This window comes from Cheilinus undulatus, linkage group 18 (genome assembly GCF_018320785.1).
Source record: "Cheilinus undulatus linkage group 18, ASM1832078v1, whole genome shotgun sequence".
Taxonomy (NCBI): Eukaryota; Metazoa; Chordata; class Actinopteri; order Labriformes; family Labridae; genus Cheilinus; species Cheilinus undulatus.
In genome coordinates this window covers 1,341,219-1,368,171 of record NC_054882.1, presented here as the reverse complement: position 1 = coordinate 1,368,171, position 26,953 = coordinate 1,341,219, and the positions used below count along the sequence as shown (strand labels likewise).

The 26,953-nt window shown below is 37.0% G+C and overlaps 1 protein-coding gene across 1 annotated transcript in view; it reads left to right on the top strand.

Moving 5' to 3' along the window:
* Positions 1-15,336: 15,336 nt before the first annotated feature.
* The window catches only part of coch (coagulation factor C homolog, cochlin (Limulus polyphemus)), a 34,546-nt gene continuing 22,929 nt past the window's right edge, over positions 15,337-26,953 (top strand). Inside the window, exons 1-3 of the mRNA XM_041812887.1 lie at positions 15,337-15,411; positions 23,974-24,015; positions 25,666-25,710. Coding sequence (XP_041668821.1) covers positions 23,982-24,015; positions 25,666-25,710 — 79 coding nt within the window. The 5' untranslated portion in view covers positions 15,337-15,411; positions 23,974-23,981. The remainder of the gene's footprint in view (positions 15,412-23,973; positions 24,016-25,665; positions 25,711-26,953) is intronic.

The window sequence follows — 26,953 nt, the reverse complement described above, 5'->3', positions numbered from 1 at the left end:
TCTTCAAAGATAAAGGAGGGAATGTTTTATAAACTTTAAAGGATGATGTCATCATCAAAGGCAAAGGAGGGAATGTTTTATAAACTATCTTTACGTATATATGAGTATTGTGGTAAAAGGTAAAGGTTTCCATTTTTATTTAGCAAATTAATCCTATGGGGTACTGGTTAGGTTTAATGATAACTGGGGCCTTAAAGGCAAAGGATGGAATGTTATAAAAAAAAGTTAAGGATGATGTCATCTTCAAAGGCAAAGGAGGGAATGTTTTATAAACTTTAAAGGATGATGTCATTTTCAAAGATAGAGGGGGGAATGTTTTATAAACTTTAAAGGATGATGTCATCTTCAAAGATAAAGGAGGGAATGTTTTATAAACTTTAAAGGATGATGTCATCTTCAAAGGCAAAGGAGGGAATGTTTTATAAACTTTAAAGGATGATGTCATTTTCAAAGATAGAGGAGGGAATGTTTTATAAACTTTAAAGGAAGATGTACTGTTCAAAGACAAAGGAGGGAATGTTTTATAAACCTTAAAGGATGATGTCATCTTCAAAGATAAAGGAGGGAATGTTTTATAAACTTTAAAGGATGATGTCATCTTCAAAGACACAGGAGGGAATGTTTTATAAACTTTAAAGAATGATGTCATCTTCAAAGACACAGGAGGGAATGTATTGTAAACTTTAAAGGATGATGTCATCTTCAAAGATAAAGGAGGGAATGTTTTATAAACTTTAAAGGATGATGTCATCTTCAAAGATAGAGGAGGGAATGTTTTATAAACTTTAAAGGATGATGTCATCTTCAAAGATAAAGGAGGGAATGTTTTATAAACTTTAAAGGATGATGTCATCTTCAAAGATAAAGGAGGGAATGTTTTATAAACTTTAAAGGATGATGTCATCATCAAAGGCAAAGGAGGGAATGTTTTATAAACTTTAAAGGATGATGTACTCTTTAAAGACAAAGGAGGGAATGTATTATAAACTTTAAAGGAAGATGTACTGTTCAAAGACAAAGGAGGGAATGTTTTATAAACCTTAAAGGATGATGTCATCTTCAAAGATAAAGGAGGGAATGTTTTGTAAACTTTAAAGGATGATGTCATCTTCAAAGACACAGGAGGGAATGTTTTATAAACTTTAAAGAATGATGTCATCTTCAAAGACACAGGAGGGAATGTATTGTAAACTTTAAAGGATGATGTCATCTTCAAAGATAAAGGAGGGAATGTTTTATAAACTTTAAAGGATGATGTCATCTTCAAAGATAGAGGAGGGAATGTTTTATAAACTTTAAAGGAAGATGTCATCTTCAAAGATAAAGGAGGGAATGTTTTATAAACTTTAAAGGATGATGTCATCATCAAAGGCAAAGGAGGGAATGTTTTATAAACTATCTTTAGGTATATATGAGTATTGTGGTAAAAGGTAAAGGTTTCCTTTTTTATTTAGCAAATTAATCCTATGGGGTACTGGCTAGGTTTAATGATAACTGGGGCCTTAAAGGCAAAGGATGGAATGTTATAAAAAAAAGTTAAGGATGATGTCATCTTCAAAGGCAAAGGAGGGAATGTTTTATAAACTTTAAAGGATGATGTCATTTTCAAAGATAGAGGGGGGAATGTTTTATAAACTTTAAAGGATGATGTCATTTTCAAAGATAGAGGGGGGAATGTTTTATAAACTTTAAAGGATGATGTGTCCTCCATTTTTCCAAATAGTATAGACGTCAGCTTTAGCAGAAGAGGGTGTTACTGGCAGAATGACCTGTGGGAGAAAAGCTGTTAAAGAGGAACTGCTACCATCATGGCTCATTTACATGCCAATCCTGAAACTTTTTTTTCTGAATGTGTCTCTTAATTTGAAAATCAAGATGAAAAAATGTATTATTTGTATATTTAAGTCATGTTATTCCCTAAAATATTTTTATTCTCATCTAGAATTCTTCCAGAGCTGTAATGTTAAAAAGATCCAAACCTCATTTACCTTTAATTAACATAGAAGATCATTTAATGGGCAGTTAAGCTCCATGTTAAACCTACTTGAACATTTCTATTTTCTTGGTGTTTTTTTGTAAAAGAAAAACAAATAGAACAGTAAGAAGTCTGATTAGAATAAGATCTTAAAAATAACAGAAACATGAAAACAGTTTAATAACAACTCCAAAGGTAAAACGTTATAAAGAGGAGCTGTCTAATGTTCAGGTTTGTGCATGATGGAGTTTCAGTGAAAATATCTTAAGAGCTAAGATGACAAAAGAATCCACTTACCTATTTTCCTCTGAGGCGTTTGTTTTCTTGTTGTTTGAGCTCATAGGAGACTTCAGGTAGACGAGATAAAGACCAAAAGGACAGAAAGAAAAAACAACCCAGAGAGTGTCAAAGAAAAGAGGAAATTTAAAACCCATCCTGTTTTTGTTCCTCAGCCGCCAGCGAGGCGCCAAAAGAAACCCCAGTTTTAATGATATTATATTATTGTCATTTTTGTCTTCCATCACAGCGGCTCAAAAACACGTGCATTTCATTGATATTTGTAATCTAATTCTGTCTCTTTTCAGGGAGCATTCAGCTCAGCCCAGGACTCTATCCTGTCTGTAAGACAAGGAATGTCTAGTTCTGATAAACCTCTGCTAGCTGCATCCATGCTAATCTCTTCATCGGCCACCATTGTTTACAGACTTGGAGTCACTCCAGCTAAACCACGCCCACCTAGAGCTACCTCTTTCTCCTCAAATGGTGCTGATTGGTTCAGTCATTCTCTGACCAGGAACAAGAATGGAAAGGAACAGACATGAATCTGAACAATCCTTCAGCTTTGCAAGGTTAGGAGTCCGGCTTTACCATAGATAATGTTTTTAGCTCCATGGCTGAAATAAAGGAGTGAGTTCTGATATCAGGGTGGCAGAATGAAAAAGCTGTTAAAGAGGAACTGCTACCATCATGGCTCATTTACATGCCAATCCTGAAACTTTTTTTCTGAATGTGTCTCTTAATTTGAAAATCAAGATGAAAATGTATTATTTGTATATTTAAGTCATGTTATTCCCTAAAATATTTTTATTCTCATCTAGAATTCTCTTCCAGAGCTGTAATGTTAAAAAGATCCAAACCTCATTTACCTTTAATTAACATAGAAGATCATTTAATGGGCAGTTAAGCTCCATGTTAAACCTACTTGAAGAGGAATTTTCTATTTTTTTGGTGTCATCTTCAAAGGCAAATAGAACAGTAAGAAGTCTGATTAGAATAAGATCTTCAAAAATAACAGAAACATGAAAACAGTTTAATAACAACTCCAAAGGTAAAACGTTATAAAGAGGAGCTGTCTAATGTTCAGGTTTGTGCATGATGGAGTTTCAGTGAAAATATCTTAAGAGCTAAGATGACAAAAGAATCCACTTACATTTCCTCTGAGGCGCTTGTTTTCTTGTTGTTTGAGCTCATAGGAGACTTCAGGTAGACTCAAAAGAAGAGGACAGAAGAAAAACAACCCAGAGAGTGTCAAAGAAAGAGGAAATTTAAAACCCATCCTGTTTTGTTCCTCAGCCAGTGAGCAAAAGAAACCCCAGTTTTAATGATATTATATTATTGTCATTTTGTCTTCCATCACAGCGGCTCAAAAACACGTGCATTTCATTGATATTTGTAATCTAATTCTGATCTCATTTTCAGGGCATTCAGCTCAGCCCAGGACTCTATCCTGTCTGTAAGACAGGAATGAACAGTTCTGATAAACCTCTGCTAGCTGCATCCATGCTAAATCATAAATGACCATTGTTTACAACTAAAGGATGTACTCCAGCTAAACCAACCTAGAGCTACCTCTTTCTATAAATGGTGCTGATTGGTTCAGTCATTCTCTGAAGGAACAAGAATGGAAAGGAACAGACATGAATCTGAACAATCCTTCAGCTTTGCAAGGTTAGGAGTCGGCTTTACCATAGATAATGTTTTTAGCTCCATGCTGAATGTTTGATATTTGTAAAATTAAATAACATCCACATGTAGATCTTTGTTCACATTTGTAGATAATATCTCACATCTGTAGATCTTTGTTCACATTTGTAGATAACAGTCCACATCTGTAGATCCACATTTTCAGAACACATTTGTAGATAATTTGTTCACATTTGTAGATATAATCTTCACATCTGTAGATCTTTGTTCACATTTGATACATCAGTCCACACTGTAGATCTTTGTCCATTTGTAGATAATATTCACATCTGTAGATTGTTCACATTTGTAGATCAGACATCTGTAGATGTTGTTCACACAATCTTTGTTCACAGCTCACAACACTGAATGTTTTGTTCACATTTGTAGATAATATTCCACATCTGTAGATCTTTGTTCACATTTGTAGATAATATTCCACATCTGTAATTCTTTGTTCACATTTGTAGATAATATTCCACATCTGTAGATCTTTGTTCACATTTGTAGATAATATTCCACATCTGTAGATCTTTGTTCATATTTGTATATAACAGTCCACACTGTAGATCTTTGTTCACATTTGTAGATAATATTCCACATCTGTAGATCTTTGTTCACATTTGTAGATAATATTCCACATCTGTAGATCTTTGTTCACATTTGTAGATAATATTCCACATCTGTAGATCTTTGTTCATATTTGTATATAACAGTCCACACTGTAGATCTTTGTTCACATTTGTAGATAATATTCCACATCTGTAGATCTTTGTTCATATTTGTATATAACAGTCCACACTGTAGATCTTTGTTCACATTTGTAGATAATATTCCACATCTGTAGATCGTTGTTCACATTTGACAACTGTCTACATCCGTAGATCTTTGTTCACATTTGTATATAACAGTCCACACTGTAGATCTTTGTTCACATTTGTAGATAATATTCCACATCTGTAGATCTTTGTTCACATTTGTAGATAACAGTCCAGCTTGTTGATCTTTGTTGACATTTGTAGATAATACCCCACATCTGTAGATCTTTGTTCACATTTGTAGATAACAGTCCACATCTGTAGATCTTTGTTCACATTTGTAGATAACAGTCCACATCTGTAGATCTTTGTTCACATTTGTAGATAACAGTCCACATCTGTAGATCTTTGTTCACATTTGTAGATAACAGTCCACATCTGTAGATCTTTGTTCACATTTGTATATAACAGTCCACATCTGTAGATCTTTGTTCACATTTGTAGATAACAGTCCACATCTGTAGATCTTTGTTCACATTTGTATATAACAGTCCACACTGTAGATCTTTGTTCACATTTGTAGATAATACTCCACATCTGTAGATCTTTGTTCACATTTGTAGATAACAGTCCACATCTGTAGATCTTTGTTCACATTTGACAACTGTCTACATCCGTAGATCTTTGTTCACATTTGTATATAACAGTCCACACTGTAGATCTTTGTTCACATTTGTAGATAATATTCCACATCTGTAGATCTTTGTTCACATTTGTAGATAATATTCCACATCTGTAGATCTTTGTTCATATTTGTATATAACAGTCCACACTGTAGATCTTTGTTCACATTTGTAGATAATATTCCACATCTGTAGATCTTTGTTCACATTTGTAGATAATATTCCACATCTGTAGATCTTTGTTCACATTTGTAGATAATACTCCACATCTGTAGATCTTTGTTCACATTTGTAGATAACAGTCCACATCTGTAGATCTTTGTTCACATTTGTAGATAACAGTCCACATCTGTAGATCTTTGTTCACATTTGTATATAACAGTCAACATCTGTAGATCTTTGTTCACATTTGTATATAACAGTCCACACTGTAGATCTTTGTCCACATTTGTAGATAATATTCCACATCTGTAGATCTTTGTTCACATTTGTAGATAACAGTCCACATCTGTAGATCTTTGTTCACATTTGACAACTGTCTACATCCGTAGATCTTTGTTCACATTTGTATATAACAGTCCACACTGTAGATCTTTGTTCACATTTGTAGATAATATTCCACATCTGTAGATCTTTGTTCACATTTGTAGATAATATTCCACATCTGTAGATCTTTGTTCACATTTGTAGATAATATTCCACATCTGTAGATCTTTGTTCACATTTGTAGATAATATTCCACATCTGTAGATCTTTGTTCATATTTGTATATAACAGTCCACACTGTAGATCTTTGTTCACATTTGTAGATAATATTCCACATCTGTAGATCTTTGTTCACATTTGTAGATAATATTCCACATCTGTAGATCTTTGTTCACATTTGTAGATAATATTCCACATCTGTAGATCTTTGTTCATATTTGTATATAACAGTCCACACTGTAGATCTTTGTTCACATTTGTAGATAATATTCCACATCTGTAGATCTTTGTTCATATTTGTATATAACAGTCCACACTGTAGATCTTTGTTCACATTTGTAGATAATATTCCACATCTGTAGATCTTTGTTCACATTTGACAACTGTCTACATCCGTAGATCTTTGTTCACATTTGTATATAACAGTCCACACTGTAGATCTTTGTTCACATTTGTAGATAATATTCCACATCTGTAGATCTTTGTTCACATTTGTAGATAACAGTCCAGCTTGTTGATCTTTGTTGACATTTGTAGATAATACCCCACATCTGTAGATCTTTGTTCACATTTGTAGATAACAGTCCACATCTGTAGATCTTTGTTCACATTTGTAGATAACAGTCCACATCTGTAGATCTTTGTTCACATTTGTAGATAACAGTCCACATCTGTAGATCTTTGTTCACATTTGTAGATAACAGTCCACATCTGTAGATCTTTGTTCACATTTGTATATAACAGTCCACATCTGTAGATCTTTGTTCACATTTGTAGATAACAGTCCACATCTGTAGATCTTTGTTCACATTTGTATATAACAGTCCACACTGTAGATCTTTGTTCACATTTGTAGATAATACTCCACATCTGTAGATCTTTGTTCACATTTGTAGATAACAGTCCACATCTGTAGATCTTTGTTCACATTTGACAACTGTCTACATCCGTAGATCTTTGTTCACATTTGTATATAACAGTCCACACTGTAGATCTTTGTTCACATTTGTAGATAATATTCCACATCTGTAGATCTTTGTTCACATTTGTAGATAATATTCCACATCTGTAGATCTTTGTTCATATTTGTATATAACAGTCCACACTGTAGATCTTTGTTCACATTTGTAGATAATATTCCACATCTGTAGATCTTTGTTCATATTTGTACATAACAGTCCACACTGTAGATCTTTGTTCACATTTGTAGATAATATTCCACATCTGTAGATCGTTGTTCACATTTGACAACTGTCTACATCCGTAGATCTTTGTTCACATTTGTATATAACAGTCCACACTGTAGATCTTTGTTCACATTTGTAGATAATATTCCACATCTGTAGATCTTTGTTCACATTTGTAGATAACAGTCCAGCTTGTTGATCTTTGTTCACATTTGTAGATAACAGTCCACATCTGTAGATCTTTGTTCACATTTGTAGATAACAGTCCACATCTGTAGATAGTAGTCCACATCTGTAGATCTTTGTTCACATTTGTAGATAATACCCCACATCTGTAGATCTTTGCTCACATTTGTAGATAGTAGTCCACATCTGTAGATCTTTGTTCACATTTGTAGATAGTAGTCCACATCTGTAGATCTTGATGATCTCTGCATTTGTAGATCTTTGTGCACATGCTCATGCACAAAGAGCTTCAGGAGCATTTATGGGTGGTTAGGTTGCAGATCAGTGTTCACAATTATGATCCTAGGACAATGGATAGAGTCAGAAACGGTGTCAGCAGTGGGGGAGAGACATGCAGTGAAGGGCCTCAGGCTGGATTCGAACCCGGGCCGCCCGCATACATGAGGAGCGCCTTTAACCACTAGGCCACCTGCCCCCCACATTTATGATCCTTTTTTTTGCACATTTATCAAGTTTTGCAACATAGATGCATTCATCCTCATATGTCCATCCATCTAGAAGAATGATGTTCATTTGAAAACAAATAAAAGCTTTTAAAATTCAACAACTTCACCAGAAGCCTCCCCAAGGCTTCACTTTTCATTTTTCACCAACATGCTAGCATGCTAACAGTTCAAATGCTAGCATGTAGTCAGGTATGTCATTCACTGTGACCTTAACTGTTCATACACCCTTTAACCCAGACTTTCAAAGTAGAGCTCGGCTGTTTCTAATAAAAATTAGAAGTTCCTTTCTTCTAGGAAAAGAATCCAGCAGTGATCATATCACCCTGCTCGGAAATAATAATTATCCAATGTTCCATGTCATATTTTCATACAATAGTACCTCTGAGCTTCAGAAAGCTGTCGAGCTTTTAGACAAAGACGCTCTGATAAAGATCAACTCTGAGAAATCTGCCTGGCAACCAGAATGTTTTGACTGAGGCTTCAATCACAGGGAGAAGATTATTAGTGTTGCTGAGACACAAAACAGACAACCAGAGAGGAACAAGAACAACCACTGCCTTTCAGCGAGGCGCTAACAAAATGTTAGGTACAAATAATGTCTGAACCACACACAGAGACGAGGCCTAAAGCATTGTCCAAATGTTCTCCTTCACTTACATTCCTCCCTCAGACATTTTCTTCACCCGTCTCATTTTACCAGCTGCATGCTGGGAGCTCGCCAAGCTGAATTCCTCACCATGGAGGTCTGGTCCACCTGTATACCTGCATACAGGTACGCTCCTCTCTGAGCGGTAACATTAACCGAGCTGACCCTAAGCACTGGCTGAATCCAGGATAAACCAGAGCCCCAGAGGTGACAGAATGAGGCGAACATGACGAGCCCTGAGGCCATGGGACATCAGCACGTGGCAAAAAAACAAATAAGATGAAATAAGCGAAGAAAGCAGTCTTAAAGGGTGACATGGCTTTTATACCAGTGAAACCTGTACAAGTAAGTCAATGACCCCAATTATCTTTGGCATAATGATGATTTTTGGTCATTCAGATGCCAAGTGACAGCAAATCTCAAATCAACAAATCATTGCCTCTGTTTGAATGGACTTGAGTTTTGTGGTTCTGATCGAATGGGTGCAAACTAGCAACAAGATACGACACAAGTGGTGCCTCTTCAACAGCTTTTCCTTCATGTTTTAAAGGATTCACTTATATGCTATTAAGTTCATAAATCTTTGAGGTACTGGTTAGTTTGGATAGACAACTAGAGCCCTAGACTGGCCTGCAGGCAAAGGCACGGACGGAGTGTTTTATAGGCGTAAAATGATAACATGATCATCAAAGGCAGAGAACAGAATGTTATATAGACCTACAAGGATGAAATCATCTTTGGAAGCAATAAAATGGAATGCTTTACAAACTTTAAAGGATGGCATCATCTACATAGACAAATGATGGAAGGTTTTATTAACTTCAAAGGATGACATCATCTTCAAAGACAAATAATGGAAATTTTTATTAACTTCAAAGGATGACATCATCTTCAAAGACAAATAATGGAAATTTTTATTAACTTCAAAGGATGACATCATCTTCAAAGACAAATAATGGAAATTTTTATTAACTTCAAAGGATGACATCATCTACAAAGACAAGTAATAGAAGGTTTTATTAACTTCAAAGGATGAAATCATCTTCAAAGACAAATAATGGAAAGTTTTATTAACTTCAAAGAATGGCATCATCTACATAGACAAATGATGGAAGGTTTTATGAACTTCAAAGGATGACATTATCTTTAAAGAAAAATAATGGAAGGTTTTATTAACATCAAAGGATCACATCATCTACAGGGACAAATAATAGAAGGTATTATAAACTTCAGTGGATGACATCATCTTCAAAGACAAATAATGATGAGTTTTATTAACTTCAAAGGATGACATCATCTACAAAGACAAATAATAGAAGGTTTTATTAACTTCAAAGGATGACATCATCTTCAAAGACAAATAATAGAAGGTTTTATTAACTTCAAAGGATGACATCATCTACATAGACAAATGATGGAAGGTTTTATGAACTTCAAAGGATGACATTATCTTTAAAGAAAAATAATGGAAGGTTTTATTAACATCAAAGGATCACATCATCTACAGGGACAAATAATAGAAGGTATTATAAACTTCAGTGGATGACATCATCTTCAAAGACAAATAATGATGAGTTTTATTAACTTCAAAGGATGACATCATCTACAAAGACAAATAATGGAAGATTTTATTAACTTCAAAGGATGACATCATCTTCAAAGACAAATAATAGAAGGTTTTATTAACTTCAAAGGATGACATCATCTTCAAAGACAAATAATGGAAATTTTTATTAACTTCAAAGGATGACATCATCTTCAAAGAGAAATAATGGAAATTTTTATTAACTTCAAAGGATGACATCATCTACAAAGACAAGTAATAGAAGGTTTTATTAACTTCAAAGGATGAAATCATCTTCAAAGACAAATAATGGAAAGTTTTATTAACTTCAAAGGATGACATCATCTACAAAGACAAGTAATAGAAGGTTTTATTAACTTCAAAGGATGAAATCATCTTCAAAGACAAATAATGGAAAGTTTTATTAACTTCAAAGAATGGCATCATCTACATAGACAAATGATGGAAGGTTTTATGAACTTCAAAGGATGACATTATCTTCAAAGAAAAATAATGGAAGGTTTTATTAACATCAAAGGATCACATCATCTACAGGGACAAATAATAGAAGGTATTATAAACTTCAGTGGATGACATCATCTTCAAAGACAAATAATGATGAGTTTTATTAACTTCAAAGGATGACATCATCTACAAAGACAAATAATGGAAGATTTTATTAACTTCAAAGGATGACATCATCTTCAAAGACAAATAATGGAAATTTTTATTAACTTCAAAGGATGACATCATCTTCAAAGACAAATAATGGAATTTTTTATTAACTTCAAAGGATGACATCATCTTCAAAGACAAATAATGGAAATTTTTATTAACTTCAAAGGATGACATCATCTACATAGACAAATGATGGAAGGTTTTATGAACTTCAAAGGATGACATTATCTTTAAAGAAAAATAATGGAAGGTTTTATTAACATCAAAGGATCACATCATCTACAGGGACAAATAATAGAAGGTATTATAAACTTCAGTGGATGACATCATCTTCAAAGACAAATAATGATGAGTTTTATTAACTTCAAAGGATGACATCATCTACAGGGACAAATAATAGAAGGTTTTATTAACTTCAAAGGATGACATCATCTTCAAAGACAAATAATAGAAGGTTTTATTAACTTCAAAGGATGACATCATCTTAAAAGACAAATAATGGAAATTTTTATTAACTTCAAAGGATGACATCATCTTCAAAGACAAATAATGGAAATTTTTATTAACTTCAAAGGATGACATCATCTTCAAAGAGAAATAATGGAAATTTTTATTAACTTCAAAGGATGACATCATCTACAAAGACAAGTAATAGAAGGTTTTATTAACTTCAAAGGATGAAATCATCTTCAAAGACAAATAATGGAAAGTTTTATTAACTTCAAAGGATGACATCATCTACAAAGACAAGTAATAGAAGGTTTTATTAACTTCAAAGGATGAAATCATCTTCAAAGACAAATAATGGAAAGTTTTATTAACTTCAAAGAATGGCATCATCTACATAGACAAATGATGGAAGGTTTTATGAACTTCAAAGGATGACATTATCTTCAAAGAAAAATAATGGAAGGTTTTATTAACATCAAAGGATCACATCATCTACAGGGACAAATAATAGAAGGTATTATAAACTTCAGTGGATGACATCATCTTCAAAGACAAATAATGATGAGTTTTATTAACTTCAAAGGATGACATCATCTACAAAGACAAATAATGGAAGATTTTATTAACTTCAAAGGATGACATCATCTTCAAAGACAAATAATGGAAATTTTTATTAACTTCAAAGGATGACATCATCTTCAAAGACAAATAATGGAATTTTTTATTAACTTCAAAGGATGACATCATCTTCAAAGACAAATAATGGAAATTTTTATTAACTTCAAAGGATGACATCATCTACAGGGACAAATAATAGAAGGTTTTATTAACTTCAAAGGATGAAATCATCTTCAAAGACAAATAATGGAAAGTTTTATTAACTTCAAAGAATGGCATCATCTACATAGACAAATAATGGAAGGTTTTATTAACATCAAAGGATCACATCATCTACAGGGACAAATAATAGAAGGTATTATAAACTTCAGTGGATGACATCATCTTCAAAGACAAATAATGATGAGTTTTATTAACTTCAAAGGATGACATCATCTACAAAGACAAATAATGGAAGATTTTATTAACTTCAAAGGATGACATCATCTTCAAAGACAAATAATAGAAGGTTTTATTAACTTCAAATGATGACATCATCTACAAAGACAAGTAGTAGAAGGTTTTATTAACTTCAAAGGATGACATCATCCACAAAGACAAATAATAGAATGTTTTATGAACTTCAAAGGATGACATCATCTTCAAAGACAAATAATGGAAAGTTTTATTAACTTCAAAGAATGACATCATCTACGACAATTTATGGAAGGTTTTATGAACTTCAACGGATGACATCATCTACAAAGGCAATAGCTCGAATGTTTTGTAAACTTTTAAGGATCTTCAGAGGCTAATTGAAGAAATGTTGGTATTAAGACATTTGTCCCCCTTATTTTTGCTAATAGTAACCATGGTTGGCACCTTTTAGAAAAAAAAAAACTGGTGGGTAGTGCTTCTATCATATGGTGACTGATATGTAGACATTACATATTCAATGGCAGGTGTGCTGTTGGCTAGGTGCTGTTTCTATAAAAGACTAGTGGAATGAGTGGTTAAAGTGTCTTAATACTTGGAAACCCAAAAGTATGCCAACTCGTTGATTTTCTCAGCAGGTAACACGGGAATCTATGAGTTGATTTTGTATTAACCAACAATGACTACAACTATACAACGACTCAAGATTCAGTAAAGAGGCTATTTAGCATGGTTGTGAACAGTCTGCCCAAAGATTCTGGTCTGATCTGAGCTGTGCCTCAGGGAAATAAATAGTAAAAACCACAGGTCTGATCTGTACAGTCATAGGTTACAGTTGGATTCTATGGTGGCGTCAAACAAACACGGATGTGAGGAAACCAAAGATAATGTTTGATACCAAAAGACCATGATGAGAATATATATTTATACTGCAGGATAAAATAACATTATTTTCCCCCTCTACCTAATTTGTTCTTGAGACTTAGGCACGATACCGGCACAACTAAGGTAGTCTGGATGTCTTTTCCCCGAACCAGGACCAAGGCCCTCTCCGTTGATAGAGGAACTACGTATAATCTGCCATTTGGGCTCGGCCAAGTCACAGTGAGTATTTATGACTAATCGTTTAATCTCATGCAGAGAGCTAATGAGCTGATTAGGCTATTGTGTAGTGTGAAACCAGACATCCTGCTCAATGAAACTCATTTTAACCTCCAGAACTTTAGCACCTTCCAGATCCTGCAGAGACAGGATGACAAAAAAATAGACGGGGACGTAAACGGGAGCTTCACGTGTTCTTCGACAGCACAGACAGTCTAAAAGATCCCTCAGAGTCTCTAAGGGATGGGGGACTCCATGCTCGATGGCTTATGTTGACATAAATTCACCTTAGTCCACATGCACAGCTCAGCAGAAAGTGTCTAATTTCAGCCACTTCTCTCCAGGATTTCAGGCTAAAGCTCAGGATCGTGTGTGAGGGCTGGAAAGTAGAACAATGAGGGAATCTAGAGCCAGCTGAATGCTTTTTACCAGATTTTACATGTATTCTAGTCGTCATCAGTCAGAGACATTTATTGATCACTGTTATCAGATTATCAATGTATGCCTGGATGAATGGAAGACAGTTCGTGGTGAAGCAGACTGCCTTTGCCAAACAGTGTTTATGCTGCAGACTCCAACACTGATATTTCTTTATGAGAGCGCTTCACCCTGGATTACCTCAGCAGGATGAGCCCCAAAGACAGACCAGGATCCAAGTACACCTGACCCCAAAGTCTGCTTCATTCGGGCGGTCTGATCCAGACTTTGGCACTGCAAGCAAGTCCACCTGCAGAGGCGGTCCAGTGCGCGATTGATCCGTAGTCGAGCGTGGGCCCTGAGATATGTGAATGTTTTTTTTTTGCTGTAAATAAGGTTCACTTTTGTGCATCCTTTTCAGGAAGTGATGTTTTTCTTTCTTCTTTGGTTTTTGTACCAGCATCAGAGATGTTAATCCCCGAGGCTGACTCTGACATCATGACAGCTGACAACAAAACGTCCAGATTCAGTGACAGGGGAACTACATGACACAGATGTCCAGTCAGCTCATATCTACATGCTTTGTGTTCAGGTGTTTTTCTCCGGTGTCCCCCTATGGCAGTGGCGTGCACAGACTTTTTCAAGGGCAGGGGCGAAAAGAAAAAAAAGGGCACATACAGCGCGCTCTCTCGCCACTGAAGAGGGCGCTAAGATTGGTTTGTTTTGGAGGGCACTTTAGACATGTTTCAGAACATTTTCAATGAAGCAGACGCCATTTCCTGTATTCTAGTGCATTTTAACACCATATTAGCACCAGATAATCCAAACTGGTTCTGTGAGGTATAGTTCTGGCTCAATATAGATCAGAAAAGGGCCCGACATAAAAGTCATTGCAACAGTAATGTTTCATAGTATTTCTTGGTGCTAATGGTCTTCTGGAGTTTAGTGGGTTTTGCCAATGAGGAGGTCACTTAAGCACGCCTTTTTACCACCCAAGTGGGCAGTGTTATCATGTTTTAACCAGCCAAGGGGGCAGTTTAGTGTATTTTGCTAACCAGGAGGGCACTTTAGCACGTCTTTTTTAACAATTCGGCCACAGGACCTCTGAAACCTGCAAACAGAGTTTGAATGATGCCTCTGAAACAACCTGAGGTTAAAGTTTAATTTCTGCTCTGATTACATGCTGACAGTTTTCCTGTCCATGTTTTATTTTGGTGGGGTAGAGAGAGGAAGAGGGGTTTTTCTCAGGATGATAACTGATTAGACTTCAGACTGATCAGCAGAGTTTTAGAAACTCTCTCTCTCTCTCTCTCTCTCTCTCTCTCTCTCTCTCTCTCTTTCTCTATAGTTGACCTGCTGGGAAAGCCCCTCCTCCCTCCTCTGATGTCACGAATCCAAGGTGTGTGTGTGTGTGTGTGTGAGTGTGTGTGAGCTTATTTAAGGGCTGCCTCTCTCTCTCTGGGCGATCGACACCAGCTCAGCATCCTCAGCTCCCTGCTGCTGCTTCCAGGGAATAACCGGAGCGTTTTTAGTGACAGACGGAGCTGCAGGACCACGAACAGTAAGAGGACTCTGTCTGCTCCAGCACATCCTCATTCTCTCAGTGGTTTAGATTAATGCTGTACTGCTTAAGTTTGGTCTTTTCTGAGTAATAGTGGAATTACTGCCAAAGAAAACTCAGTAGATGGAGTTTTCTTTCCTCCTTTTGCAGACGACTGCAGTATTTTGTTGTCTAACAGATTTATTCAGCCTCTTATACGTGGATGAAAACTTTACTGACCGACCAGCGAGAGGTTCACTGTTCACTGCTGTCTTATCAATCAGCTGATTGAACTGTGATTGGTTGAACTAATTTACCAGTTAAACCTGACTGGTTTCCATGCTGTTTACTGGCTTTTTCACTTGTTTTACACGAGGGTCACGTCTTTCTTTTCTACTCTTCTGACCAACCAGGCGACCTGTTGGTTCTTGGACACACCTGCTGACTCTTAAAGTTTAAACTCCTTTAACTACGGCTGTCACATACTTACAGTTTTAGCTGCAATAAATCTCAGAACTTCTGTAGTTAATCGAGATTAATCTCCCGTGTTAAACTTCCACTATTTTGCATTGAAACCAGTTTTTGTGTCCCTCTGTATTTTTCTCTAACTGAGGTTAGCTGACTTCCTGTTTGGATCCAGACCTGCCTTATCGGTCGATCAGAGATTATAACATGAATAACCACAGAAAAAGGAACATGTTATGGATCTTAGAGGACATACTGAAAAGCAGACCTGCCAACAGAACCAGCTGGGCCTCTGACAAACATTGTCTAGGACAGCGGTTCTCAAACTTGGGGTCGGGACCCCATTGGGGGTCCAGATGCCTAAAAAACAAACCCATAATATTTTTAAGATTACACATTTGCCAGTTGACATCAATTTTGCAATTGTTGCCTTTTTTATCATTTTTTTCCAACTCATTTTTATTCATTTTTACCAACAAAAACCTGTTTTTGTCCATTTTAAACCCTTTCCACCACTTTTTTCTGCCTGTTTTTACCACTTTTAAACCAAATGTTGCCACTTTCTGCATATTGTTGCCTCTGGTGACCCATTATTGCTTTTATTAGCCACTTTATACCACCTTTTTGCCCATTTGTGCCCATTTTAGCCACATTTCACTGGTTATTATGGCCATTTTTTGGCAGTTTGACCCATTGCTGCCTATGTTTTTGCCTCAGTTAACTCATTTTTGCCACTTTAAACTCACATCAGCCACTTTTTAATCCCCCTCTACTAATTTTTTTGCCTGCTTTGCCCCTTTAACCCATTTTTTTTGCCATTTTATGCTTATTTTTGTCACTTCTAACTCATTTTTGCTAGTTTCAAAATCCCATTTCATCACCTTTCCCACCTGTTTTTGCCATTTTCAACCTATTTTAATTCTGTTTTAAAGCAAAGGGATTCACATTTTGAAGAAGGCTGCTTACTATGGCACAATAGAATTTAAAAAATGGTTAATTTGATTAGAGTGGTTATTATTCAGGTTGAAAATATGGATATCACAGCTTCATTTACAATGGACCATGATTTTGCTGGCCTCCCTGGTCCCCCAGTTTATTTGGGCCCCAGAAAGCTCTCCTCTCTATCCCCCTTATGGGCAGTCCTGTTTGCACATGACTTTTCTAGGATGTTCCCGGCTGTGTTCAACCATCTTCAGGTCCAGTGGGGGTCCCTGGTGTCTGGCACCTTCATTTTGGGGGTCGCGGGCTGAAAAGGTTGAGAACCCCTGGTCTAGGAGACGCTTGTCATCACTTTCTCCATTCTTGCTGCTTTTCTTTTTTTCACCTCTTTTCCTGCCCAATCATGCCAGTGCTAACTGCATATCGTCTTTCTTTAATTTCCCTTAAATGCACTGATTGAGATGCATGCCTCGTGTTCTTGCTGCTGTGCTCCTGCACAGGATGATGGTTGCATACTCTACCTCAGCAACGATCAGCATTCAGCTAAGACTCTATGGTTCTGAAATATTCAACAGGACTCTAAAAGCAGGGTAATGTTATTAGAGCGTCTTATTTTAGATGACTGCTGTCTAAAGAGCTCCAGACATTCAGAAAGAGGACTGGTTTCCATATTAACTATCCCACCCATATAAAAGGCTTATATCTTATTTATCTAATTAATATACATGATTTATAGTAATAATTGACTTTGAATTGTTTATTTACTGCTTCTTCTTTCACTTATATTTCATCTTTTGGTAGTTTCACATCTACAAACTTCACTAAGTGTTGTAAACGTGATTTACCAGCTGATTTTCTAATGGATCAAAACACCAAATAACTAACCAACAAACCATCAGTGTACATCATCACTGATCAGAATAACTGGTTTACCAAAGCGTTTACTCTTTCATCGTTTCAGTGAGAATATGCCTTTCTGACCCACTGATTGGTTGAGGTGCAGACTACTAAACTAAATTAACAGTTCATATTAGGGCTGAGTGATGGAAAATAATGTAAGGTCGATTTTTTCCCCCTATATTGCAATTGTGAGTTGATATGCGATTATACCTTAACTTTCTTTGATTCCTAAACAAGGGCTGAACAATTCTTTAAAGTGTCTGATTCTGATGATTTTGACTCGTATTGCAAATTAGATATGAATTATTGTATTGAAGAGTTTTTGTCATTCTTATATTTAACTAGATCAAAATGGCAAGCTGAAATTGCATGGGAATGCTGAGAGCTGAACTGTGAAAGAACTGCTGAAAATAGCCAAAAGTACAAAAATAGCATAAATTAGCATAAAAATAGCATAAAATAGCATAGAATGGCATACAAGTAGCTGAAAATGGAATTCAATAGCTCAAAAAAGGATAAAAATAGCTGAAAGTAGCCTATAAAAAGCTAAAAATAGCCTAAAAATAACTGAAAGGAGCCTATAAAAAGCTGAAAATAGCATAAATACTTAAATAAATAGCTTATTTTGGCATAAAAGTAGCTGAAAATTGCATTCAGTGAATGAGAAAAGCATAGAAATAGCTGAAAATAGCATGAAAATAGGCATATTTAAAATATATAAAAGTTAGAAATAAGAAAAGTCATAGCAGTTGAATGACGAAGAAACTGAATTTTTTTAAAGTTTAAACGGTGTCAACATGACAAGGTATGAAGGAGGAGATAGTGGGCGCGGAAGAAGAAGAATAAACAACATGGCCGACACAAATATCAATAGTGTGGATGCTCAGCATCCCCACTAATAAGAAAAAAGCACAAAAATGAAGAAGGTAGGATTTATTTGTAGACTATTCTTTTTGATGATAATTGCATTATTTCTCTCTCTAATACTAAACATTTGGCGTGTTGGCTGTGTCACATACTGAAGCGTTTTCCGCTGACTGAGTCAGACGTTTTAAACCTACAGGTAAACATGCATGGTTAACTATCTGGAGCGTAGACCTGCTTATATCTGAGAAAGCAGCCAACAGACTAACTTGCTGTTTATAACCTGGTTGACTGGTCCACTTTTGTGTCTGTACTGGTTAAACTAGCTCTAATGGGGGTAATGATTAGCTTCTTCTTTATTTCCAGACCTTTTATTTGGATCAGCTCCTGACTGAGTTTGCTGATTTCTTAAACTTGCTGTCAGAAATGATCAGTGGTTGACTTACTGGCTGAGCCTTTAACAAATGGACAGAACAATGGAATAATAAAGTAACAAAATAAGACATTTAAACTTGGTTTATAGACACTCACCGACCACTTTATTAGGTACACCTTGCTGGGGCCAGGTTGGACCCCCTTTAGCCTTCAGAACTGCCTTGATTCTCTGTGGCATAGTTTCAACAAGGTGTTGGAGACACTCCTCAGAGCTTTTGGTCCGTATCGACATAATATCATCATGTTGCTGCAGATTTATCAGCTGCACGCCCACGATGTGAGTCTCCTGTTCCACCACATCCCAAAGGTCTTCTACTGCAGTGGTTCTCAACCTTTTCTGCCCGTGACCCCTAAAATATAGGTGCCAGAGTCCCAGGACCCCAGAGGCCGCCCATAAGGAGGGATAAGAGGGTAGGTTTCTGGGACCCAGCCAAAGCGGGGGCCCATGGAGATCAGCAAAATCATGGACCGTTGTGAAGTGAAGCTGTGAAAATAACATTTTATATTTGACCTATAATAAACCACTCTTATCAAAGGAAAAATACCTCTTTCCATTCATTTGTGTGGTAAATAGCCGTATTAAAATGAAAATAACTTTTGTTAAAAAAAATATTTAAAATAGGTGAGAAACTGCTGAAAATTTGTTCACAATGGTGGAAAAAGGTGGGAAAGGTGTTGAAATTGGATTTTTTTTAAGAACAAAATTTGGTTAAAAGTGGCAAAAATAAGATAAAAGTGGCAAAAAATAACCCAAACTGGATTAGATTGGCAAAAAAATGGATGGACAAATTGATATAAACTGGCAAAAATGAGATAGCTGTGGTTAACATGGGCAAAAAAGGGTTAATAGGGCAACAATGAGGCAGCAATAGGCAGAAAGTGGTTTAGAAGTGACAAAAACAGGAAAAAGGATGGTGGACAGGGTGTAAGATTGACACAAATAGATTTTAAGTGGCAAAAACGTGCTAAAATTTGGTAAAATTGGTGTAAAGTGGCAACAAAGTAATTTAAAAAATATTCTTAGTTTTTTTTTTAAAGCATCTGGGGACCTCCTATTGGTGTCTCGCTACCCCAAATGGGGTCCCGACACTGGTTGTAGACTGGTTGTTCTGGCAGTGACTGGTTGTAGACTGGTTGTACTGGCAGTGACTGGTTGTAGACTGGTTGTACTGGCTGTCACTGGTTGTAGACTGGTTGTAGACTGGTTGTACTGGCTGTGGCTGGTTGTAGACTGGTTGTACTGGCTGTCACTGGTTGTAGACTGGTTGTACTGGCAGTGACTGGTTGTAGACTGGTTGTAGACTGGTTGTACTGGCTGTGGCTGGTTGTAGACTGGTTGTAGACTGGTTGTACTGGCAGTGACTGGTTGTAGACTGGTTGTACTGGCTGTCACTGGTTGTAGACTGGTTGTAGACTGGTTGTAGACTGGTTGTAGACTGGTTGTACTGGCTGTCACTGGTTGTAGACTGGTTGTAGACTGGTTGTACTGGCTGTCACTGGTTGTAGACTGGTTGTAGACTGGTTGTACTGGCTGTGGCTGGTTGTAGACTGGTTGTACTGGCTGTCACTGGTTGTAGACTGGTTGTACTGGCAGTGACTGGTTGTAGACTGGTTGTAGACTGGTTGTACTGGCTGTGGCTGGTTGTAGACTGGTTGTAGACTGGTTGTACTGGCAGTGACTGGTTGTAGACTGGTTGTACTGGCTGTCACTGGTTGTAGACTGGTTGTAGACTGGTTGTACTGGCTGTGGCTGGTTGTAGACTGGTTGTACTGGCTGTCACTGGTTGTAGACTGGTTGTACTGGCAGTGACTGGTTGTAGACTGGTTGTAGACTGGTTGTACTGGCTGTGGCTGGTTGTAGACTGGTTGTAGACTGGTTGTACTGGCAGTGACTGGTTGTAGACTGGTTGTACTGGCTGTCACTGGTTGTAGACTGGTTGTAGACTGGTTGTAGACTGGTTGTAGACTGGTTGTACTGGCTGTCACTGGTTGTAGACTGGTTGTAGACTGGTTGTTCTGGCAGTGACTGGTTGTAGACTGGTTGTAGACTGGTTGTAGACGGGTTGTAGACTGGTTGTACTGGCAGTGACTGGTTGTAGACTGGTTGTAGACTGGTTGTAGACTGGTTGTACTGGCAGTGACTGGTTGTAGACTGGTTGTACTGGCAGTGACTGGTTGTAGACTGGTTGTAGACTGGTTGTAGACGGGTTGTAGACTGGTTGTACTGGCAGTGACTGGTTGTAGACTGGTTGTAGACTGGTTGTAGACTGGTTGTTCTGGCAGTGACTGGTTGTAGACTGGTTGTAGACTGGTTGTACTGGCTGTCACTGGTTGTAGACTGGTTGTACTGGCAGTGACTGGTTGTAGACTGGTTGTAGACTGGTTGTACTGGCTGTGGCTGGTTGTAGACTGGTTGTAGACTGGTTGTACTGGCAGTGACTGGTTGTAGACTGGTTGTACTGGCAGTGACTGGTTGTAGACTGGTTGTAGACTGGTTGTAGACTGGTTGTACTGGCTGTCACTGGTTGTAGACTGGTTGTACTGGCAGTGACTGGTTGTAGACTGGTTGTAGACTGGTTGTACTGGCTGTGGCTGGTTGTAGACTGGTTGTAGACTGGTTGTACTGGCAGTGACTGGTTGTAGACTGGTTGTACTGGCTGTCACTGGTTGTAGACTGGTTGTAGACTGGTTGTAGACTGGTTGTAGACTGGTTGTAGACTGGTTGTACTGGCTGTCACTGGTTGTAGACTGGTTGTAGACTGGTTGTTCTGGCAGTGACTGGTTGTAGACTGGTTGTAGACTGGTTGTAGACGGGTTGTAGACTGGTTGTACTGGCAGTGACTGGTTGTAGACTGGTTGTAGACTGGTTGTAGACTGGTTGTACTGGCAGTGACTGGTTGTAGACTGGTTGTACTGGCAGTGACTGGTTGTAGACTGGTTGTAGACTGGTTGTAGACGGGTTGTAGACTGGTTGTACTGGCAGTGACTGGTTGTAGACTGGTTGTAGACTGGTTGTAGACTGGTTGTTCTGGCAGTGACTGGTTGTAGACTGGTTGTAGACTGGTTGTACTGGCTGTCACTGGTTGTAGACTGGTTGTACTGGCAGTGACTGGTTGTAGACTGGTTGTAGACTGGTTGTACTGGCTGTGGCTGGTTGTAGACTGGTTGTAGACTGGTTGTACTGGCAGTGACTGGTTGTAGACTGGTTGTACTGGCAGTGACTGGTTGTAGACTGGTTGTAGACTGGTTGTAGACTGGTTGTAGACTGGTTGTACTGGCTGTCACTGGTTGTAGACTGGTTGTAGACTGGTTGTTCTGGCAGTGACTGGTTGTAGACTGGTTGTACTGGCAGTGACTGGTTGTAGACTGGTTGTAGACTGGTTGTAGACTGGTTGTACTGGCAGTGACTGGTTGTAGACTGGTTGTAGACTGGTTGTAGACTGGTTGTACTGGCAGTGACTGGTTGTAGACTGGTTGTAGACTGGTTGTAGACTGGTTGTAGACTGGTTGTACTGGCTGTCACTGATTGTTCTTGTTGGTTTCTGGTCTTTATGAGCTGTTTTGTGCAGTTTATTCTGAATTTGTCTGAATGAACTGGTCTTCAGACTGGCTTGTTGGTCGATTGTCCTCTGGACTGGTTTCAGTTTTGTTTCCTGATGGTTTTCATTGGTGTGTGTGCTGACTGCTGTATGGATAGATGAATAAATGCTGAATTAGTCCTCTGGGTTTATTCATCTCCCACCTTTTAAATCCTTTACTGCCTGCTGTAAACTAATTGGATTACTTGCTTGAGTAATTGGCTCACAGTCACATCTATGGTGGCATTTTTGTCCATTTAATCTTGTTTAAGTCTCTCCAGCCAGCAGGTTTTCAGTGGGTTTGAAACACATCAGATGCGGACCCATCTACTGGGCTGTTCAGGGTCCAGGTCTATGGGCAGACCTGGTTAGAGACTTGTTTTATGGGGGTTTATCAGATGCTCTCTTTCTGGCCCATTCATAGCCAGATATCCACCAATTAATAGATTTATTTGCTTTTATTTTATGTTTTCTTTGGTAATGTAAACTCCTCCCTTCTGTGCCAGAACAGCAGTTTTTAATGTGAATATTTGGATGGAAGTTTTCTGATTCATTTGAATTTATTTAGCAAGACCAAATTTTGACTTCATATTCATGTTTAGAACAAGCTTTCGTAGCTTAGTCTGTCATGGAGCTACTGGGAAAGACAAAATAAATAAATTCCCCCCTGATGCCCTAATGTCTGAAAAAAAAAAAACCCTCATAGATGCCCTGTGGGGGATGATAAAGTCCCCTCTAGGGTCCTCAGCATTGGCCAGGATTTGACATAGTACCATCTTTGGTGCTCTCCAAGTGTGAAAGCTCTACAAAGTTCTCTCTGGGTCCCCTTTAAGAGGAAATGTTGATATCATTGAGGCAAGTCTCAGGACCAGACTTGATGGCAGGGTCCATGGCCTATGTGTGCCACCTGGGCATGAGTCAAACCGGCTTACAGGGCCAAACAGAGGCTCAGGGCGGCTACATCGTCTCTGCAGTAAAGGTGCCTGATGGCACGGTCCTGATAGTCAGATACTAGGAATGATGGTCTGGCTACTGTCGGGCAGATCTGCTCAGTCGTGATCTCCAGAAGGATGCTGCAGACTCCAGCGGGATCCAGGATGAGATGCTGGAGGCAGGTGGTGAAACTTCCCTCCTGTGGTTCCACGCTCTCATCTGCCTGTATGGAGAACAGGAAGAGGGGCATCATTGTTCTAGTCTGTTCTACAGTATTTTACAGGATCAGTCATTGACTGTCATTTATTTTGTTAACAATCATGTTTTTAGCTGTCTGACTGGATTAACCTGGTTTTAATGTCTCTCTGAATTACAGTGTTATCATGGCCATAAATAGGTGTAATGATGTCTTACCAGCTGTTTTTTACATATGAATGATTTACTGACTGAACATGTTTTTGTGTTTTAGGTGCAGAAATGACTCAGCTTTATCAACTCCTGTCTCTAACAGGTAAACTGCTCTATTCTATGCTATTCTATTCTATTCTATTCTATTCGATTTTATTCTATTTTATTCTTTTCTATTCTGTTCTCTTCTGTTCTGTTCTGTTCTGTTCTACTCTACTCTACTCTACTCTTGTCTATTCTGTTCTGTTCTACTCTATTTTATTCTATTCTATTCTTCTCTCAACTACTCAATTCTATTTTATTCTATTCTTTACAATTCTATACTATTCTATTCTATTCTACTCTATTTTGTTCTATTCTATTCTACTCTACTCAATTCTGTTTTATTCTATTCTTTAATATTCTATTCTATTCTATTCTCTTCTGAAGATGGTGTCATCCTTTGAAGGTTGTAAGTTTCATTTTTTTTCTGCCTTTGAAAAGGATGTCATCCTTTGAAGTTTATCAAAGTTTTAGTTTTTTTGCCTTTGAAGATGATGTCATCCTTTGAAGTTTATAAAATTTTCTTTTTTTTGTCTTTGAAGATGATGTCATCCTTTGGAGTTTATAAAAGTTTTAGTTTTTTTGCCTTTGAAGATGATGTCATCCTTTAAAGGTTGTAAGTTTCATTTTTTTTCTGCCTTTGAAAAGGATGTCATCCTTTGAAGTTTATCAAAGTTTTAGTTTTTTTGCCTTTGAAGATGATGTCATCCTTTGAAGTTTATAAAAGTTTTAGTTTTTTTGCCTTTGAAGATGATGTCATCCTTTGAAGTTTATAAAATTTTCTTTTTTATGTCTTTGAAGATGATGTCATCCTTTGAAGATTATAGAAGTTTAAATTTTCTGCCTTTGAAGATGATGTCATCTGTTAAAGTTTATAAAAGTTTCAGTTTTTGGTCTTTGAAGATGATGTCATCCTTTAAAGTTTATAAAAGTTTTAGTTTTTTTGCCTTGGAAGATGATGTCATCCTTTGAAGTTTACAAAATTTTCAGTTTTTTGCCTTTGAAGATGATGTCATCCTTTGAAGTTTATAAAATTTTCAGTTTTTTGCCTTTGAAGATGATGTCATCCTTTGAAGTTTATAAAATTTTCAGTTTTTTGCCTTTGAAGATGATGTCATCCTTTGGAGTTTATAAAAATTTTAGTTTTTGTCTTTGAAGATGATGTCATTCTTTAAAGTTTAGAAAAGTTACAGTTTTTTTGCCTTTGAAGATGATGTCATCCTTTGAAGTTTATAAAATTTTCAGTTTTTTGCCTTTGAAGATGATGTCATCCTTTGAAGTTTATAAAATTTTCTCTTTTTTGCCTTTGAAGATGATGTCATCCTTTGGAGTTTATAAAAATTTTAGTTTTTGTCTTTGAAGATGATGTTATTCTTTAAAGTTTAGAAAAGTTACAGTTTTTTGTCTTTGAAGATGATGTCATCCTTTGAAGTTTATAAACATTACATCCCTGCTTTTTAAATAAAAGCCAGTCTAACCCCCAGTTTTCTTTCCAGTCTAACTAGTTCCCTTCTAGAGTTAATGTCTAAATATTTAAAAACATGTTTATTAAAACATTAGGGAGAAAGGCTGTTAAAGAGGAAGTGCTGGCCTCCTTGTTTGTGGCTTATTTTTCGCCATTTTGTACCCAGGCTCATGTAAACACCCATAATGCTTTGTTAAATCTGTGTATTTGATATCATTATGATGCCATCCCTCCTCTCCTCTGCAGGCCTTTTCGTCCTGATCTCTTCTACTTTTGGTGAAGAATCAAACGGTAAGTCTTAGATGTTCGCCTGCCATTTCTTATATTCTGTTTTATTTTAGCAGTGGTTGATATGTGATTACATATACAGACTTTTTTAAGGGTGCAACAGTCCTAAGGCAGTAAGGCACAGAGACCCCAGCTGTCAGGGAGGTAAATCAAGCATTGATTGTAGTTCCCTATTTGTCCACTAGAGGCTATCTCCTAAAGTGAATCAATCCCCATAGAGCTCCATGTTAAAATGTTCAACTTTACAGCAGAAATAAACATGTTTACAGGCCTGGTGCAAAGACCAAATCAGCATCAATTGTTTGTCTTTTCAGTGCAAACTGTATGGGGTTGATATTTTGGATAACTTACTCATTTTGATCATATATGGACTAAGAAATGTTTACTAATTTGCATAAATTCAGAGGCTTGGCTTATGTGCTAAACAATAAGCACTTTGCACTCAGGAAGCTGAGGGCCTCCCTCGTGTCTTTCTCTTTGTTTTAAAGTTGGCCAAAATTTAGTTTGAGTCTGTACTTTTCTACATGGTGACCGCCATCAGTAAGCTTCTAAACTCCTCCACAGAAACCATGGGACTATGTCCATGTTAATACAGGCTTTGGGGTGGCTCAGTGGTAACACACAGTAACAATAATACAGCCTAACAGAGTGAACCTTCTTTAACTTTAATATCCTCCACAGACCCATGCTTTCACATTTGAATGTATTTTTAGTTTCTTTCTCTTATTTAGCATCAGAAGGGCCTAAAGAGTTAAAACATCAGCCTTCTCACTGAACAGGAAATTCTTTGAGATTTTCCTTCCTAAACTCCAAATAGAATACTTGGAATATCTGTGAATATTCTTAAACTTATCTTTGAAGTTTTTATAGATGAGCCCCCAATTTTCTTTTAAATAGTCCTCAAATCTTTCAATAAAATATTGGCATAAAGCCAAAACATTACTGTAAAATTTGCACCAAAAATTCCATGTAAATTCTGAATAATAATTTCAAGCAGATTTCTCTTAAAATTTTGTCACTTAAAAAAAAGAAAGTGGTGCTGTCAAACGATGAAAATTTTTAATCAGATTAATCATGATGATGGATTAATCTGCATTAATTCGTTAATTTTGACAGGCCTAAAAAAAGTCAAATATAATTTCCCCAAAATCCCAGAAGATAACAGAAACATTCAAACATCAGAATAAATTTCCTTAAATTTCCTGAAAAGTTCAAAGGACATTTCTAAGGCCCCAAATTCCCCAAA